Source organism: Phyllostomus hastatus, unplaced genomic scaffold (assembly GCF_019186645.2).
Source record: "Phyllostomus hastatus isolate PE091 unplaced genomic scaffold, TTU_PhHast_1.1 phas_contig_1162, whole genome shotgun sequence".
Classification (NCBI taxonomy): domain Eukaryota; kingdom Metazoa; phylum Chordata; class Mammalia; order Chiroptera; family Phyllostomidae; genus Phyllostomus; species Phyllostomus hastatus.
This window is the reverse complement of record NW_025333537.1, coordinates 9,087,718-9,108,172: the sequence shown is the minus strand read 5'-3', so window position 1 is coordinate 9,108,172 and position 20,455 is coordinate 9,087,718. Positions and strand designations below refer to the sequence as shown.

Genomic DNA, 20,455 nt, shown 5'->3' with positions numbered 1-20,455 from the left:
TTCTCCAGAGCTACAATCGAACTGTCCTGGTGGTCGCCCCCCAGTCAGACTTTGGGACTCGGGAAGGAGACGCTGCCCTGCCCAACCTGTCATGAACAAGGCCAACTGAGCCCTCGGCGTGCATCAGCCCCACAGCTGCTGCCGCCGCCGCTGCTCCTCGAGCCACACCCTGTACCGGCAGAACACACACAGACTCGGCTCCGGAAGCCTCCGGCCCTGACGCTGGCTGGCTGCCGCAGTCCCTGCTGCGCACACTGACGGGTCTCGCTAGCTCTCAAATGCGGGGTTGGAAGCGCTGGCCCTGCCTGCCACTCGACCTGTGCGAGCAGAATGCTTTGGGGTGCCCGGCGGCCCCTGCACACACACGCCTCACCTGAAGGGTGCGTCATATAGGGGAAATGCGCTGTTGTCGAGACTGGAATGGGCTGTAGTGCACTTTGAGCGAGGGCGGCCTGGGGACCGCCGGGTGGCTGTGTCGTCATTAGCATCATTGGCGCATGGGCAGTTGGATGAGAAGGAACCATTCCTGACTGTACATGAGCCTGAAACAGAGAGCTCTTTTACGCATACAGGCAACATCTCCAGCTTAAACAACATGTCAACTGTGTTCCTTTCGCGGGGCTGGGGCTCTCAGGGAAGGGCAACAGTGGCCCTTGGGGCCCTCTCTTTTCTCGGGGGACACTCCCTAGGAGAGCACAGCTGACCTACAGACACGCTCTGCCCTCTGGCAGATCGACCTGCAAGGTGGAGGGAGCAGGCACTGGGGAGCCCGGGTGAAGCCTGGGCTGCAGCGTCCTAGCCTTCAGCGCTCCTGGTCACTGGGTGCCACGCGCGGCGTGTGGTCTTCACCAAGATCGGACCCCGGCCACAGGGCCACGCGCTCCACTAAAGAGGCAAGATGCAATCATGCTTCCGAGTCTGGCTTCCCTGTGGGGCCCGAAGAAGGTTTACACAGGACAGAAAGCAGATCGTTACCTTATGGGCAGGGACTGTCAAATTCTGTTCTCTGGATACTCTCCTTGTTCGCCCCCAATGCCCACCCCTCCACTTCCTGCCTGCTCACCAGCGCCCCTCAGTGAAGAGTGAGTCAGGGCAATGAGAGAAGAGGCTCACCCCTCTACTCTGCTAGAAGATATGCTGATGCAGCAGCAGCAGGAGAAAGATGCAGTGAATGCCTCCAGTGAGACAGGGAGGAGCAATAAGACGGAACCCAGGCCAGCCCACTGTCCCTGTACCAAGCGACAGTGAGTTCAACCTGGTCTCACTGTCGGGTTGGGAAGGTTTTTGCCATCCCAGACAGGCAGACCTCAGTTCTGCAGGGACGTGGCAAGGCCAGGAGGAGCCATTTCCGTGCCTCCCACACCATGCACAACTCCACACCATGGTAAGCCTTGGATGAAATGCTATTTTTCATTCTCTTATATATTCACATGGGCCCACGGCATACCTGGGCTTCCCTGTGTTGATCCATTTTGCTCTTTCAGCACAAGAACACAAAAGCGAGGTTTTTAGGAACCCCAACCTACATGTAAACTCACGTACCCACTTGGCCACCGGCCACGGCTAGACACCTACAGGGCCCCAGCTCTCTGGAAGCTCCCGATTCGGCCGACCCATGCCGACCCACGCCTGACCGAACCAGCACCCTCCCCGCCATCCAAAGCAAACTGCCCACTGCGGTGCGCCACACTACCGAAGCCTCCCGGAGCTGTGGAACTCGGACAAGGTCACCTGAGAGCGCCAACTGAGTCGCACCTCCAGCTCCTACCACGCCACAGCATCAGCGGCACGCTGTGTCACGTGACATGTAGTTCAGCAAGGCAGTCTAGCTCAGACCCACCTACATGCTGTTGTGAAAGCAGCAAAGAGAGACATCGAATATACCACAGATTCGCCCTCCACACTCCCAGGGCGGGCCTCACGGACAGCGTTAGAGCCCGACTCCAGTGCGGCTCCAACTCCTCATTAAGACAGTCCACCTCGGCCCAGGGTTGCCCTGGACGTGCGTCAGTCGCTGATGCAGACAGCAGCCACCGAGATGGCCACCACACCGTTCCCCCTTTAGCAGCTGACACTGGGGGTGAGCTCCAGAGTGCACCCAGGGCTGCTCGATAAGAAGACCAGGAAAACCTGGGTGCTTTTGACTTCTCCTTATACTGCCCCAACATACAAGGCCAAGCCTTTTCAAGAAGTACAACACGCAGTCAAAGCAGATGCGCGGGTGACCAGAGAGAACGAGAGGAGAGGTTCCTCCGGGATTCACGTGACTAACGTGCGAGCTGACAGGCCCAGGGCGGTCCGAGGGTTAAAACTTGGTCCGGTCCGCCCTCCCTGCCACACACTCCGTGCGTGTGCGTGCACGCGCGCATGAGAGAGATCATATATATGTATGTCTACATACATACATACATACATATATACATGTATCTATCTCTCTCCCAGTGAAGCTATTTAAACACAGCGAAGCAGACACAGGAAGGAAAGGAGGGCTGGGTTGCATTCCGAAGTCCCAGATATTTACACACTCCCAGCCGGGAGATGTTACAGGACTGCCCATTCAGCAACTTCACTGCTCCCGTTACAAAACCACACGAACATCCATGTAGGGCCAGATCACATGTATTTGAGCGGGAAAAGGGAGACAGGCAAATCACACACAGGGTTTCCTAGCTTGGAGAGCATCTGGCTCTTTGCTGCTTATCTGGTAACCTTCACGTTCTGCCTGGTCTTTACAGAAAGTTGCCTAAAGCTGGTTTACCTGAGGTACGTGGGCCATGTGGGGTGGGGTGGTGTATGCCGGCTGAACGTGAGAAGGATGGATTGTAAAGACGGTCTGTTGTGCTGTTGGGAAACTATTCTGTGGCGACTGCGTGTTGGAGGCAGGTGTCATGGAAGGTGGGGTCGGCGCCAGCCCCGCGTGGTAAATGGCTGACTGCTGCTGCGGGCTGGCCAGATGGAGCGCCTGTGCGGCCTGGTGCTGATGGTGCTGCAAAGTGACAGGAGAGGGTTAAGAAAACCACTTCTTCACTGAAAAGTAGCTGAGGGACACACACACACACACAGCTGAGCTTTGCGCATGGAAGCAGGCTCCCCCCGGGCCCACCTGAGATGGGGGGGCGACAGCAAGCACAGAGGATGTACAGGGTGGTCGGAGCAGGGTGGGACCCGCTCAGAGACCTCCTTTCTGGGGTACACGCCCCGTTCTCAGCCCGGCAGTTACCAGCCCTCGACCGAGCAGACGTGAGGCAAGACTACTGCCCCAGGGAACTGACGGACGCCAGAGGCGCTTGACTACCTCGGGCAATGATTTAAGAAACTAATAGGAAAAAACACTTATCATACAACTATTAGGAATGGAAAGAAAGTCCCAAGCAAATTTCTCATTCTATGTGAAACTAGATTTTTCATTATTGATGCTTCCAGAACTCAGTCATCTTATTCTTAACATGTGTCTTCCTGTGACTTAAAACCAGCCGCGGGGCCACAGCCCGCAGAGCCGCGTGACGGCTCCGCTCCGGGAGGCTGTGTGAGCTGTTCTGGCCATGCGGTGCCTGGCTGGTGCCTGGCCTCTGCCTGGCGCCTGCAGGGAGCTCTCGGCAGGGAGAAGCAGCAGCGATGCCTGAAGGCCTCTGAGTCTCTCCTTACCTGAACAGGACTGGGTGCAGGGTGACTTCCACCATGCTGGCTTTGCTGCTGTCCAGTGGGGGTGGCTGAAGGCTGAGGATGTGGAGTATGTGGGTGCAGGGTAGCATTAGGGTGTGCGTACTGCTGAGCAAGGGAGCCAGTGGAAACTGAAGTGGAAGAAAAAATGCAGTGTGTACAATTGGCACGTGACGATGCTAACAGCCCCTCTACTACTGAGACAGCCCCGTCTGCTGAGTTTCTTGAGGCTCAAGGCCTAACTTATGCTGTTACCACCAATCTCTATATTTAGCTCCATTTAGACCATCATTTTTCATAAAAAAATAAGTGATGTTATTTCTTAACATTAGATTAGCATTTATTCACATAACACAGCTATATACTTTACATTAAAATCCAATTAGTTTAAATTTACTCAACATAACAACTAGGTTTTCCTGAAAAGGTAACATAGGCATAAACACTTCAAACAATCTCTCTCTCTCTCTCTCACACACACACACACACACACACACTTTCTCTCGCTCTCACACTTTAGCTCAAGGCCATCATCTGGCTAACCTCACCATGCTACTGCCCTGGAGCTGGCGCTGTGTCCCATGGGCACACAGTATATTGGGTCTGGGGATAAGGGACTGGATCAGGTATGTGGCAAGGTCAAGGTCTTATCTTCAGGGTCAATGACCACAATTTTTCTCAGCTTATCACAGAAGCCACCTGGGCTCTCCCTGTTTCAGGATCTCTCACCTTGCTTTATAAAAATCTAGTTGATAGAATTATCTAAACCATGTAGAAAAGTGAACTCTCTCCAAAAGCATCTCAGCTTTTAGAAAGAATTTTACTAGTAATAGTACCTTCAAAGGAAACATGAGGAGCCAGTTTATGTAACAACATGTTCATTAAAGATAAGAACCCAAAGCCAATTCTTTGTGAATCTCAGCATGGACCATACCTTGGTATAAATCAGGCAGATTGGGTATAAATGCATGTATTCATGTCTTCCCAAAAGAGCAATTTCAGAATCAAAAGCACAGAATCAAAAGATGGGGCACTGTGTCCAGTGACTGTCAACAGCACACTGCTACACAACGAACGGCAGCGGGGCGATTAGCTGAGGTCGTTGTTCCAGCAGCCCATGACTCAGCCTTCTCTCCAGTCACTGCTCAAGTCCTTAAAAAGCTCAGCCCGAATGTATACAGACTTACAGGGGGCTGGTGGAGATAAGCAAGCACCGCTTTGGGACCAGGCACCCTAACTACAGCAGTCTAGAGGGCGAGGCTGCCAATGACTATCCGAGTTGGGGGATGAGTCCCACGTCAGTGTCCCACAGAGGGCTGGGCACACACAGCAGTTCTGCGATGCCCAGAACTGCAGGGCCAGGGGCCACCACCGCTCTAGCCCAACCGCTATCTCCCTAACCTTGTGTATCTTTTAAAAGAGGGAAGGACAAGGCAAAGAGTCAGTGCTAGGATCACCTGTGCATCCACTGCCAATGCCACAGCGGGTGTTAATGCCCAGATTAGACTAAACAAAGGGAGCACCTGCACTCCGACATCGGGAAATCTCCCTACCTCGTGCGAGTTAATACACACTGAAACGTACTCACAGGACAACTGTGGCAACTCGGCCGTGAGTGGTTTTTCTTCACTTTAAAAGTAATTTTCATTTAAAAATTTTCAGTATAGTTGGTGTAAAGTATTATATTTCTCTGGGTGTTTTTAAGAAGTCCCAGAAAACAGCCTGGGAGCTAGAAAACATAATGTGCTAACTGCGCTAGACTCATTGGGCCATGAGTCTGGGAAAGCAGGCAGAGACTTCTACGTCACTGGCTCACTGGAAGGCCACTCTTCACCATCACGCTCGTAAACTTTCAGACCCCCCGAACTGTCTAGGCAATGACTTAGTCTGAAACATTTGACATAAATATTGAATCTTTATTCTTATAAAAATCTTACACTTATCTCTCAAATTTAAGTGATTGAAACAGTCAACCACACGTAGCTGGTGGATGGTCAGACGGCACCACAGAAAGTGGTTTAATTCCGTCACCACAGAACATTCTACTGGACAGTGGTGTCCAGAGTCATTCGTGTGCCTTCATTTTCGCACCTTCAGTATTAAAACATTCCCTGTCTCCATGCTTCTTAAAAGTTTCATTGTAGCAATGCTAACCTGGGCAAAAGCAATTCTCAAGTCCCACAATCCATTTATGAGGTTTCATAGAGTAGAGAATCTCAGGGTTCTATTTTTTAAAACTTTATTTGTTCAAGAAATTTTTGCACTAATAAGTTTAGATTTCACTTTTAATTATCTTATAACCAAAGTATTAAGAAAATAAGTAACAGATAAAAAAAAATCCTTCCCCTACTCTAAACATCAGTAAACTACAATGTATTATTAAAAAAAATTAAGCAGACGTAATATACAGTTCTTAAGCAGCAAATAAAATTTAAGTTAGCTAATTAGAAATATTTTCCTTTGTTCGTCTTCTTGCTTAAGAGACATAAAGCAAGTACATTGTCCAGGAACCACTTTTCCTCCTCAAATACAAAAATGTAATGGCTGGCTAATTAAAAGTCAATACTAATAACAATAAAATATAGTTTGGTTCCTTGAAAGGCCAGAATAATGAGACAAAAAAAGGTGGGAAAGAGGGAAAATTAAAAGGCTGGAAGGAAAGAAGAGAGATAAGAGGAAGGAACCAATATAGAGTAAACAAGGAAAAAATAAAAGCGAATTGGAGTAAGAAGGGGAGAGCAAAGGGCAGTAAGTTCCGATCTTTAAGAAGTGGATCATTTAACCACTTTTATTACATACACTCATTAATTTAGCTCAAGACTTCAAGACTTAACGATAAATGCAATTTTTGTCAAAAGTTTCACTTAGCTATTCATCAGTTAAACTTCTGTTTATAAAACTTAATTTGCCTTCATGAAACCTGGATTAGGTCAAGCAAATCAAAGAGGTATTGGCCAGACCTTGTCCAGAAGTTTCTTTCCTACTTGCGGTGTTCCTGGAAATAAATGCTTAAAAGTCTAAATACAGGATTTTTTAAATCCTCCTAACCACATTCCAAAAATAGTTTCCTAAGCCATGATCTTACTGAAGTCAATTCAGTCCATAAAGCTGTGTGGTTTAGTTAGTGAGTAGATTTTTAAATTTTGACCTTGGATGCACAAGTTATGAGGGATCACCAGCACTGCAAAGCTTTAAAAAGAAAACAAAGCAAAACAAAATCTTCCAACTTTTAAATCTGATGTTAAATTTAGAAAAAAAATGGAGAGAGTGACAGTTGAAAACTATTCCAAAGGGGAGTAGAAGACAACTCGACCAAACCACGAGCAAATGGCTCAGAAAGGGGGGAGGGCAAGGGAGGGGGAGTTTGAGCAGCAAATTACATTACAAACAGCAGCCCTGTTGTTGGTTTCTTTTAAAAGGTGCTGATGCTCATTTTTAAGGGAAGTTGTACTAAAGCAGTTAATGCTTAGGTGTGATGATTAAGGACCTTTTTTCAGCTTGCTTACCAGGAAATGACTCCAAAACTAACAGAGACAGTAAGATGGTGAGGGTAACTACATTTGAGACCTCAAATTGAGTGCATAAAAAAATGAATTACTGACACTGTCTTTTACGTGCTATATCACATACATAGTTTCCCTTTAATAGTATTTATATACAGCAAGACTCCTTTTTAAAGAGTATCTATTAAAGGATTAAATTTGTTAACATTTCCTAGCACCACATAAATAATATTGATACACTTATTTTTGGATACCAAGTCATGGCATAATTAATGAAAATTTAAATCAAAATGTAAACCTGGCATTGAGTAGATTCAGACAGTGAGTCATTCAAAAATAACTCAAAATTTAGTCTCTAAAATAAAATTTTAATCCTTAATGTCCTTGAGAATATAGTATTTCACATAAAGTGACACATTACTGGCATAAATTTTTAACAAATTTGTGCAAGTTAGTACTGTTCCTATTCAAATACCAAAAGCCCATGACCAGCTTTATTTAAAAACTGACCTACAAATAGAGAAAACACACCTTACAAGTTCATTTCCAAAAGAAAGCTCTGTCCAGACTTTCTGCCTTTAGGGGCGATCATTTACCTTTCCACTGGTGGTGAGAGAGGGCCGGGGTTGCCAAGATAATCTCTGGTAGGCCATGCTTTCCTGCTTAGACCCAAATATTTTAAACCTTCAGTCATGCAAAGACTAAAAAGACAGAAATGTTTCTCCCTTAGTTTTTCAACCCTATTCAATTCAACATCCTGGGAAGAATAAACTTCTTACCAGGACACTAAAAAACCTAACTTTTTTAAGTTTTTTTTTTTTATACTAAGTTTGTGGCTTGGTTAAAAAAAAAAAAAAGGCTACTTAGGAAAAGCGTCTCACATAAGGAAAATATCAGGCATTTCCAAAAGTCACATGTTTGCTTGGTATGCAAAAATTGATTTCTGAAACAACTCAATTTTTAAACTCCAGCTTTCTTAAGCTGGGTTGTATTTTCTTTTTTAAAACTCTGAATTATTTACAGATATATTTTTAATAATTTTGTCTGGCACAGGAAAATAGTGCTCAACAAGTCTACTCCCTTAACATGTATTCTTTAAAAAGTGTTTTACTGTTTAATTAAAATTAGTATAAAAAACCCAACTCACTGGCAAAGTAGAAAGAAGGGCTTGTCTCCTTGTTGTATGGTAATTTGGGACATGCTGAATTTGGGAAATAGAAAGGTAAATTAGCCTTTTGAGGTCTGCATTTTCCTAATTTTCTGGAAAGTTTGACATATTTAGTAATTTCTTTTTGTATCCATGCATAATTCATAATTCTTATTTCACAAGAGATGACAAGCACTTTAAACACTGCTACAAAAAACTAAGTAAGATAGGGCTGAACGAAAAGACACTTTTCTTCTGTGCACTGGAGTGTCAAGTTCTGCAGGCTGACTTGCTTAAACAAAGGAATAAAATTATTATCTAATAAACAGAGCAACACGGCACTGCACTGATTAACCTTGATACCAAAAATGTACCACAATAATATTTACCAAGTTTAATCCAAAAGACAAACAATTTTGCACATCACTATTAATATGTCATTATTCTGTAAGATATTTATCAGGCACCTGGTAGTGGATCCGAAAACTCAGAAATCATAGCAATATCAAACATGGGGGCGACACTGTTTTTACTAAAATGACTGCGTCAGGGGTGTGTGTGTGTCTGCACGCACTTGGAAGGACACGCACCCAAACGTTACCAGATGTTGTTGGGGGGAGGGGTAATAGGTGCCGTTTTAAACCTTTTTGCCTAATTCTTTTCCAATTTACCTGCATTTAACTACCAAAAACAAATCGAAGAAGATTCTAGATCTAACTCTTCCTGATGGCTTTATATAGAGAAAGTTCCATTATTACTATTTCTGAAAGGGAGAACACCACTGCCATAAAATGAAGCAGATGGATTAGAAAACTAGATGTGAAGGAGGGAAGAAAAAGTGACTTCTTGGAGGGAGGGTGCAAAGGCAATGATGAAAGTCAGATTAAGGTCAAAGAGATGAAGTCTGCGATCAAAGTCCTTTCTAAGATAGCTCTCAAAATGTGTACATGTATCTCCTAATAATTAAACTGTTCGGTAATCTGTTAGCATATTTATATTAAATATACCAAAAATGCAAAAACAGTATCAGTCTCTCATTTTGCAGACATTAGTGGTCCTTTCTATTCTCAAAGCCTTTACTATGACCCCATCAATGAATGAATGACAAAAAGGGGACATAATTGTCACCAACATCTGGGTGCATATTCCTCTGTTTACATAAAAAGCTTTTAAAATCTACAGAAAGGATGTAGCTTAAAAAGAAACAATTCATACTCAAAGTATTTGGTTCCTTTCAGAAAACAAAACATAAACTGTTCAAGGGAGATGAGTATATCATTACCCTACTAGTATATCATTTCTACACAACAGTTTTGTCTTAGTTTAAAATAATGTACTTAAAATTGTCTACATTTGTTAAAAAATTTGTCTATATTTGGCATAAGTAGGATTTAGAATATCTAAAATAATTAAAATAAATTACTGACATATTAGTGAATTTACTTTAGCAGATTAAATTATGGTTTATGACAGCAAAGAATAAAGTAATTCTCTAGTGTTGTTTTTAAGGTATGAACCTCAAGTAAGCAGCAAAAATCATACTAAATCCACAGCCTTGCTCTAGCCAGCCCTGGTCAACAGACATCAATTAAATACGACCTGTGTAAACTGCAGGAGAGTCATTCATATTTAGTTGAGTAACTTTCTCCTGGCATTAAAGAACTGGCTCTGATGACTAGTAAATTAAGTCCAGTGTTTCGCTTTGTTTGCAACATTTCTTATTTACCCATACTTGAGCGTACTTTAGGGCCCAAGGTCAAGTGCTTTTCAAATGAAATGTTCTGGGAAAGTAGTTATAAAAACCACTAGTGCCTCAAATAACAGTATTTATTGTACAGACTGTTTCAAACCGGTGAGGCTGTTTCAAACCAATGAACATCCGTCCGAAAGACAAAGCCAGATGTTGGCACCGAGGAAAAAGGTCCTGCTCAACATCACAGCATCACCAGAAACCCTCAAAACCACGGGTGCACAAGAGCTGCTCCCTAAAAGCCAGGAAGTTTTAGCTCACGAGTTTCAGATCTTATTCCAAGAGGAGTATGCCAGAAAATGGAAATACATAATTGTTTTTCCATTTATTATATCATGATGTATTCACCAGAAATATAAAACAATCATAATGAACTTTTCACCTAAGCCTTTAGCAAACTAAAAAACTGTTGAAATGTATACAAATTGCTTAAGAGCCAGTGTGAGGAATCAATGGTGCTTTTTCATACATACCTAGTCCTGGTGAAGACAACTAAGGACAAGCCAATGACAGGAGATCATAACCAAAATCATAAGTCAAATCAGTCTGTCAGTATATTTTTTTAATTTATTGAATTTTGAGGAGAGAGAGAAAGAGAGATTTGTTGTTCCACTTATTTATGTGTTCACTGGTTGATTCCTGTATGTGCCCTGACTGGGCATCAAACTACATACAACCTTTGGGATATCAGGACAATGCTGTAAGCAACTGAGTTCCTGGCCAGGACTATATTCTCCTTCTTCTTTTTTTAAAGATTTTATTTATTTATTTATTTTAGAGAGATGGGAAGGGAGGGAGGAAGAGAAGGAGAAACAACAATGTGCAAGAGATATATCTACTGGTTGTCTCTTGCATGCCCCCAACTGGGGGCCTGGCCTGTAAGCCAGGCACGTACCCTGACTGGGAATCAAACTTGTGACGTTTTGGTTCACAGGCTGGCACGTAATCCACTGAGCCACTCCAGCCAGGACTGGACTATATTCTTGAAAGAAATGTAGTAATTACATCATTTTTATCTAAAGGGCATAACCCACAATGCAAAGTCTGAAGTGATCATGTAGGAAATTAAAATCAGACCTCAGCGTTCTGTGAGATCAGGGAGCCTGTGGGCAGGACCCCCCCGCCCCACCCGCCCCGGAACAAAGTGGACACGCTGGGTGACGGGTGACAGGAAGGGCAAGTGTTGTTGCCTGGGTCTCATTCTTGCTCACCTACTAATGTCAGAAACTGTTATCTAAAGTTAAAACACCTTTACACTCTCCGTCATTCAAAAAGTTTAAAAGGGGTTTTAGAAGATACAATGTCCATGCAGTTACATGTAACTGTGATTTCATTCTCACAGTGGTCATTCTTTTCAAATCTCTCTCTTCTCACTCCAAAAAACTGAAATGCCAAATCCTAAATGTCAGTGCAGTTGCTCTCGGCAAAGCAAAACACAAAACCTACATCTTAATAAAAATGGCAATAAAGGTGCATTTTAAAAACATAAACATGGGAAAATACATGAATTCCATATTATACAAGATATAAATGGAATTGTTTTAAATTCTCAACATTGAAAACCACATTATTTTAGAACTTCAGACAGTTGCTCAACTGACCTATACAAAGTTCTCTGCCTATAATATTAAGATGTAATTTTTGCTTATTAATTAGTCTTATATGCATTTAGTTTTATATACAATACTAGTCATTTTCATCTTACCACTGTTTATACTTAAAGTGTAAATGTCTAAAGCAGATCTGTTACATAATTTTGACCCCTTAAAATACGGCATGATGTGGAAACAGTAACATTATAAAAAATAGCAGTAAGACTATGTAACACCAGTGAGCTCCAGAGCAAGAGGTGGGGAGTGCTGGAGAATGCTTTCATTACGGCAGAGCTTCCCTGCAGGCCTCGTGCAGGGCACGCCAAATGACAACGCTGATGAGAAGAGGTGAAGAGATACCTTTCTCCAAAGAAGATGGTTTCTATTACACACATCATTACACTTACTTAAAGGAGAGACATTTGAACAGAGGACTTTCAGAACAGAAGTAATTATTAGCCAAAGACTTAAAAAAGCAGGTAAGAGATAGAAATGGGTCCATCTTTTCTTTAATTTCTTTACCCTCAATGTCATAGAAGGCCAAGTTATTTTTAAAAAGGGTATCTTTTCAGAGCTTTAAAACAAATTAAGAACTGCCAGTCACACACTAAAAAAGACAAAGCAAGTGCTTCCTACCATACATTGCATGCGTCTGCTCGTGAGCCCCGTACTGCGCGGCTGAAGAAGATACTAAACCAGGCTGGGCATGTGCTGCTGGTGCCATCATCCTAGCGTTACCCTGTATTACAGGGCTATAGACATGAGGATGCTGTGTTCAAAGAGAAAATAAAGAGAAAACACTCAAATACCACACAGACTCACTCAAGCAGATTTTAGTGAGATGTTTTAACTCCACAGTGTCCACTTTTTCACAAACAACTCTGAAAAATCTAAACCTTGTCTTGGCTATTTCTTTTGAAATACTTAAAATAATCAACAACCTTCTAATACAATATTTAAAACCGCCTTCCCAATCCTTAGCTATCAATCACAGAATTTAAAAAGTGCAGATATAAAGAAAAAAACACCTACTAAAGTTCAAATTAAAAGTTATTTAGCCCTGACCAGTGTGGCTCTATTGGTGGGCATTGTCCCACAAATCGAAAGGTCACTGGTTTGATTCCCAGTCAGGTCACATGCCTGGGTTGCAGGTTTGGTTCCTGGTTGGGTCAGGGTGCTTACGAGAAGCAACCTACCAGTATTTCTCATATTGCAGTTTCTCTCCCCCTCTTTCTCCTCCCCTTCCCCTCTCTAAAAATAAATAAATAAAAGTCTTAAAAAAATTAAAAGTTATATGAATGGAACAAAAATGGTGAGTTAGGTCCTATCAGCCTTACCTGAGATTGATAATGTGGCACGTGCTGAACAAGAGGCTGATTTGGAAACTGCTGAGGACTATAGGCAACGTATTGTGTGGAGTAAGCTGGTGGGGTGGCTACAATGGGAGGGCCTGCTGCTGAGGCTGGGTGCATCATGGTGCTCTGATGATGCTGGTCTTGCCGCTGTTGGGGCATATTTGGTACTGCAGAAAAAGATGACTTCGTATGAGAAAACAGCATCTCTGTGGTACGAATGCATGAACATGGTCCCTGAGGCGCTGCAGGATTTGACCTTCCTGCTTGTCTCTCCAGTGCTGTGTCATATGGCCCCCACCACTACTTCGGCCACTCTGGGTGTTTTCCCATACACAGGCTATTCCTGAGCCCCAAACACCGATTCCCCACTCCCAGCTTTAATAATTCTGACTCTTTCTTCAGGAGCCAGCTTGAAAGCAACTTCCTTAGACCCCCTTTATGATGACCGCCAAACTGGATCAACCTATGAAACGTTTCCTTCAGACTACTTCTCAGATAATCCCTGTTTTGTAACACCAAATCATGCCACCTGCTAAAGGCACTGAGTTTATTCAAAGAAAAATAAATGTACAACAAAAAAGCCAAAATAGACCCAACATTAACCTTAACTCCATCTTTCTTAATTTTCCACCACTGAACTCGCCAATCATGTCTTGGTCTTTCTCAAACACAGAACCACATGCTATCATGTAGCAGGTGTCCAAATAGCTCTTTTTAAAAATTACTTTATGTCCACACAGATTCTGCTCTAGTCTTCCCCCTGCTAAAGCTGCAATTGAGATTTTTGCTCCAATGTCATTTTCTCTATAATGTTCTTTCCAGTTTCCCCCAAAAGAGCTAGCTGCAAGCTCTGTGTACCCTTTCCTCGCATGTCTATTATAGCACCGACTGTTTTATGTGATGAGTTTATGGTGTGATATTAAATAAGCCACTGGAGGGAAGGCATCATAAACCACTGCTTACATCAGGTATGAGGCACAAGAAAGTGTAACAACTTAGTATGTTCATAAAATCATCAGAAGTATATAAGTAGCTGCTAGTTTAGAGATAGAATTTGGTTACTTTAAATATTTGAAATTCTTTGTTAAAAATGTACTAATTGCTGTTCAAAGTTAGGAAAGCCCGTTATATACTGTTTTATTTACTTAGAAAAGCAAGCTTTTTAACAGAAGAAACCAATACAGTAAATATTTTTCCGAATTTAATCTTGAGATTCCTCACATCAAAAAACCATCTCCTTTTAGTAAAGACACCCCAAAATCAAGCATCACTTTTATCAAATGAAAGTCTGTCTGATTAAGTTCACTGAGTCGCTCTGGCTGGTATGGCTCAGTGGATTGAGCACTGGTCTGCGAACCAAAGGGTTACAGGTTCGATTCCCAGGCAGGGCACATGCTTGGGTTGCCAGCCAGGTACCTCAGCTGGGGGTGTGCAAGAGGCAACCAATCAGTGTATCTCCTCACACTAAAGTATCTCCTCTCTCTAAAAAGTAAACAAATAAATTCTTAAAAAATATATAAGTTCAACGAGTTTAACTTATTCACTATCATTTCTTGTGATACACATTATGTCTATCACATTAAAACAAACTCTAAATGCTAGTCAAGTTTACTATCTTTTTTTATTTTTAGATTTTATTTATTTAATATCTTTTTAGAGAAGGGAAGGGAGGGAGAGAGGAGAGAAACATCAATGTGTGGTTGCCTCTCCCACACCCCCTACTGGGAACCTGGCCCACAACCCAGGCATGTACCCTGACTGGGAATCAAACTGGCAACACTTTGGTTTGTGGGCCAGCACTCAATCCACTGAGTCAAACAAGCCAAAACTTTATTACCCTTTTTAAAGTTAAAAATTCTAGTTACCAAAAAATGCTTGAATACAATCTTAAAAGCTAAAAAGTTCAGCCCTGGCTGGTGTGGCTCAGTGGACTGGGTGTCATCCTGCAAACTGAAAGTTTGCTGGTTCAACTGCACATGCTTGAGTTACATGTCTGGTTGGTGGCGTGTGAGGGCAACTGATCGATGTTTCTCTCTTTCTCCCCACTCTCTAAAAATAAATAAATTAAATATTTTTTAAAAAGATAAGAAGTTCAATAATATAAAATTACCCTTCCAACATCTGCATAATATTCTCTTCCAAAACCAACCACTGTGCAGCCTTCTAGACCATCTTCTATGCACGTGCACACACACATACATATACAGAGACATACGTGGTTTCACGGTGGTATGTTTTTTCCTAAATTGAATCTACTTTAGTCTTTACTTAAATTACAGTTTTAATGAACCATACTTCAGCTGTTTCATTATGTCAATGGTTTTAAACTGGGAGTAATGTTGCCTTTCAAAGGACATTTGGCAATGTCTGGAGATATTCTGGTTGAAACAAATGGGGAAAGGAGAGGTTACTACCAGCATCTAATGGGTAGAGGCCAGAGATGCTAATGAATATCCTACAGTGCACAGGGAACACCCCTCCACCCCACTGCACAAAGAATATCTGTCTCAAAATATCAATAGTGCCAAGGCTAAGAAATTCTGCTTTGACAAGTCCCTAACTCTGGCATATTTTCAAACACAATTCCATTTTTCTCAAAGGTTGCAAAAAAGATAACATTGCATTATGTACCAAGAAGACAGAGGTGGTTCTGTGCAAAGACCCTACCGCCATGCAGGGAAGACATGCCTTATACAATCCATGGTTGCATTTCAGAAGCAAGTCCTTTGACTTTGTTATTTCACAGAGAACAGAGGCAGAATACAAAATTAACATAAAGAGAGCAATAACCTTTATATACAGTACTTCATGAACTTACTTTGTAAATAACTACTTGGAAGATGCAATGGAAAAGGTGACCCTAGTTTACATTAACAAGACAAGAAAATATCTAAGGCATAAACTGAAGAAACACACAAACTTTTCAGAGAAACTCAGAAACGTTACTGAAGATACAGGCAGATTTAAACAAAGGGAAAAGCATAATTTGTTCTCAGATAAGAAGGCACAATATAAAGATAGCATTTCTCTCCTGGGTTAATTTATAAAAATTTAATGTGATGCTAATAAAAATGCCAACTGTCAAACTGAAATGTTAAAATCCATAACCCCTACTGATAGAATAAAATGCCCTCAACAGTCAACCCTTTTTAGAGGATAGTAAGAAAACAACTCATTATTTTGAGAACTGCTTATAAATGATAGGCATTTTAGTTGTCTTTCTTGCACAAACTATACTTCACAGTAACAAGGTAGTTTTTTTAATAGAAATATTCCAGCTAACAATTGAGGAAGGATGACAGAGGCTGTCATGAAGTGCAACTCAATGAGATAATGGCTCTAGGCCTGGACATCGGTCATCAAGGGCCGTTAAAACCAACACGGAGGGACTGGTAGGGAATGCCTGGTCAGGTTACTCCTGCTGTCACAAAAAAGAGATGACAAGACATCACACGACTCCTAATGAAAATACGCACACTATCCATGAAACAGTCTAGATTAAGTTTTTTTTACAAAATACAACCTAATCTTATCTAATATCAGTTTATAAAGAGACAGAGGGTCACTTTAAACAGCACAGGATGCAATCCACAAAACTGAGATGATGGAAAAGAACACAGGAAAAAATTAGCTGAATTTATATAAAATGTTAAGGGAAAACACTCTAGGGAAAATTATAAATTCAGAAAGACTTATTAAGAGAGCTACTGTCAATCAAATGAACAGCATGGACTTTGGATTATGGTTCAAGAAGCCAACTATTAAAAAAATGTGTAAGACAGTAAGGCAAATTTGTACTCTGGATATTTGATGAGCAAGAAATAATTGCTGATATTTTCAGGTGTGAATAATGGTACCATTAAACTATGATTTTAAAAAGAAAGAGTACAGACTTCCAGCCAAGATGGAGGTGCAGGTAGATACACTTTGTCTCTTCTCACAACCAAAAGAAGGACAGTAACAGATTTAAAAACAAAAAACAACCAGAACTGCCAGAAATTTGAACTATATGGAAGTTCGACAACCAGGGAGTTGAAGAAGAAACATTCATTCAGACTGGTAGGAGGGGGGTAGAGAGGGGCAGCTGGGGCAGAGAGGACATGCAGCAAGGCGGCAGCTGGAGGATTGGGAAGTCCCACATTTGTGTGCAAATAAACCGGGAGGAACAACTAGGGAGTGAGACAGACCACACAACCCAAGGTTCCAGTTTGGGAAAAGAAGTCCCAAAACCTCTGGCTATAAAAACCTGTGGGGGTTGCAGTGGCAGGAGAAACTCCCAGCCTCACAGGAGAGTTTGTTGGAGAGACCCACAAGGTCCCACAACATATACAACCCACCCACCTGGGAATCAGCCCCAGAAGGTCACAATGTGCTTCTGGAAAGTGGGGGAAGTGACTGAAAGCTGCTGAAGAGCTGAGCAAGCAGCACTGTTCCCTCTCGGACCCCTCCCCCACTTACAGTACCACAAAGCAGCAATGTGGGTTGTCCCGCCTTGGTGAACACCTAAGTCTACTAGGTAATAGCTGTGCCTCCAAGACAAAGATTTATGGCCCAAATGAAAGAACACATCAAAACTCCAAAAATAGAACTAAGCAATGAAGAGATAGCCAACCTGTCAGATGCAGAGTTCTAAACACTAGTAATCAGGATGCTCACAGAAATGGTTAAGTATGGTCACAAAAGAGAGGAAAAAGTGAGGGCTGTGAAAAGTGAAATAGAGGAAAATGTACAGAAAACCAATAGTGAAGGAAGGAAACCAGGACTAAAATCAACGATTTGGAGCAGTTCAAGGAAGAAATACACATTCAACCAGAACAGAATGAAGAAACAAGAATTCAAAAAAATAAGCAAAGTCTTGGGAACCTCCAGGACAACTTTAAACGTTCCAACATCCAAATCATAGGGGTCCCAGAAAGAGAAGAGGAAGAGCAAGAAATTGGAAATGTATTTGAACAAATAATGAAGGAGAACATCCCCAATCTGGGGAAGGAAATAAGACTTCCAGGAAGCTCAGAGAGTCCCAAAGGAGTTGGACCCAAGGAAGCACACACTAAGGCACATCACAATTACATTACCCAAGATTAAAGATAAGAAGAGAATCTTAAAAAGCAGTAAGAGTAAAGGAGACAGTTATCTACAAAGGAGTTCTCATAAGACTATCAGCTGATTTCTCAAAAGAAACTTTGCAGGCAAGAAGGGGCTGGAAAGAAGTATTCAAAATCATGAAAGGCAAGGACCTACATCCAAGATTCCTCTATCCAGCAAAGTGATCATTTAGAATGGGAGTGCAGATAAAGTGCTTCCCAGACATGGTCAAGTTAAAGGAGATCATCATCACCAAGCCCTTATTTTATGAAATGTTAAAGGAACTTATCTAAGAAAAAGAAGATCACAACAACTATGAACATTAAAATGATAAACTCACAATTATCACCAATTGAACCTAAAAAAACCCCCATAAAAATGAAAACAAACTAAGCAAACAACTAGAACAGGAACAGAATCACAGAAATGGAGATCACATGGAGGGTTATCAGTGGGGAGGGGGGTGGTGAGAAAATGGTACAGGGACTAAGGTACAGGGTACAGGGACTAAGAAGCATAACTGGTAGGTACAAAACAGACAGGGGGAGGTTAAGAATAGCATAGGAAATGGAGAAGCCAAAGAACTTATATGAACAACCCACAGACACGAACTAAGGGGGAGGGGGAGCTGGTGAGAGGAGGGTGGAGGGGAATAAAGAGGAGGAAAAAAAATAGGGCAACTGCAATAGCATAATCAATAAAATATACTTTTGCCCTGGCTGCTGTGGCTCAGTGGATTGAGCATGGGCCTGGGAAGCAAAGGGTCACCAGTTCGATTCCCAGTCAGGGTACATGCCTGGGTTGTGGGCCAGGACCCTGAGAGGGTGGGGAGGGACGACATGAGAGGCAATTACACACTGATGTTTCTCTCCCTCTCTTCCTCCCCTCTTCCCCTCTGTCTAAAAATAAATAAATCTTTAAAAATCTTAAAAGTAAATAAAAAAATAAAATGTACTTTTAAAAAAAGAGTATAACTCTTGAAGATGCACACTGAAATACAGCAGTCCCCTTGCTAAAGTCTTTGTAAAGAGTGAATGCTAGCCCTGGCTGGTGTAGCTCAGTGGATTGAGCGCGGGCTGGGAACCAAAGTGTCCCAGGTTCGATTCCCAGTCAGGGTACATGCCTGGGCTGCAGACCATAACCCCCAGCAACTGCACATTGATATTTCTCTCTCTCTCTCTCCCCCTCCCTTCCCTCTCTAAAAATAAATATAAATAAATAAAATCTTTAAAAAAAAAAAAAAAAGCTGACTTAAAAAAAAAAAAGAGTGAATGCTTTCTGGTGCAACATGTCGATCACAACACATTTTCTGTTCACATCTTCCCATTTCACAATTTCAGATACAAGATTTGTTCCTGAAGTTTTTCCTTTCCTCATTAAGTTAAGAACTTTCACCCTTTTCACATAAAGAAATCACTTTAGCCCTGGCCAAGTAACTCAGTGGTTGCAGCATTTTCCAATATGCCAAGGTTGTGGGTTCAATCCCCAGTCAGGGCACACACAAGAATCAACCAATGAATGCATAAATACATGGAACAACAAATCTATGTCTCTCTCCCTGCTTCCTCTCTCTGAAATCAATAAATATTTAAAAAATTTTAAAAAGAAAATAAAAGAAAGCAGTTTATGGCTCCTTTTGGCATATTCAAGTTGTCAACATCACTAACTCTTGCACCTTGGGGCCATTATTAGGTAAAATAAGACCGACTCGAACACAAACACTACGGATATCATGCTAGTCGACCCGATAACCCAGAAGAGGTCACAAGGCAACTAGTGATGGGTGTGGGCGTGTAGCATATGCAACACGGACACGCTGGACAAAGAGGTGATTCAGGTCCCAGGCAAGACAGAATGGGACAGTGCAGTATTTCATCACGCTACTCAGAACTGCATACAATTTACAACTTATGAACTGTTTAATTCTGTAATTTTACATTTTTATTTTCAGGCCCCGGTTGACTGAAACCACAAAAAGCCAAACTGGATGGGGGGATTACCACATTAGAAAGCTACTGCACTATTAATTCTTTAAGGTGCAATAATGATACTGCAGGTGTTTTATGGTTGTGTTTTTTTTTAAGGCGAGAAAACCCCCTTTAGTGGAATTTTGATGATTTCTGAAGGGAACTACCCTCTGCTTTAAAAGAAATTCTGGGCTTTGGAGGAAAATGGTATGTCAGTATAAAATAAGAATGTCAGGAACCTTGGTAAATTAATTTAGCAAACCCTCTTTTCAAATTTAACACTGAAAACTTCAAAAGTCAGTTACTGTTTTTGAAGATCTTGAACGGTCACAACTGACAAGTACTCCTCCCGTTTTGTTTATAAAAAATGCATCTGAATACCTCATGTAATATGTG

The 20,455-nt window shown here is 42.1% G+C and overlaps 1 protein-coding gene across 7 annotated transcripts in view; it reads right to left on the bottom strand.

The window, feature by feature from the left end:
• The window catches only part of ATXN2 (ataxin 2), a 97,698-nt gene that overhangs the window by 1,540 nt on the left and 75,703 nt on the right, over positions 1 to 20,455 (bottom strand). For 4 of the 7 annotated variants that reach the window (XM_045845214.1, XM_045845168.1, XM_045845178.1 and 1 more), the window contains 6 exons: positions 12,990 to 13,174; positions 12,289 to 12,421; positions 8,311 to 8,364; positions 3,646 to 3,791; positions 2,759 to 2,986; positions 374 to 542 (listed from right to left, as the gene is read on the bottom strand). In XM_045845214.1, the coding sequence (XP_045701170.1) occupies positions 374 to 542; positions 2,759 to 2,986; positions 3,646 to 3,791; positions 8,311 to 8,364; positions 12,289 to 12,421; positions 12,990 to 13,174 (915 nt within the window). The remainder of the gene's footprint in view (positions 1 to 373; positions 543 to 2,758; positions 2,987 to 3,645; positions 3,792 to 8,310; positions 8,365 to 12,288; positions 12,422 to 12,989; positions 13,175 to 20,455) is intronic. The other 3 variants (XM_045845187.1, XM_045845197.1, XM_045845205.1) reach the window with 2 other exon arrangements.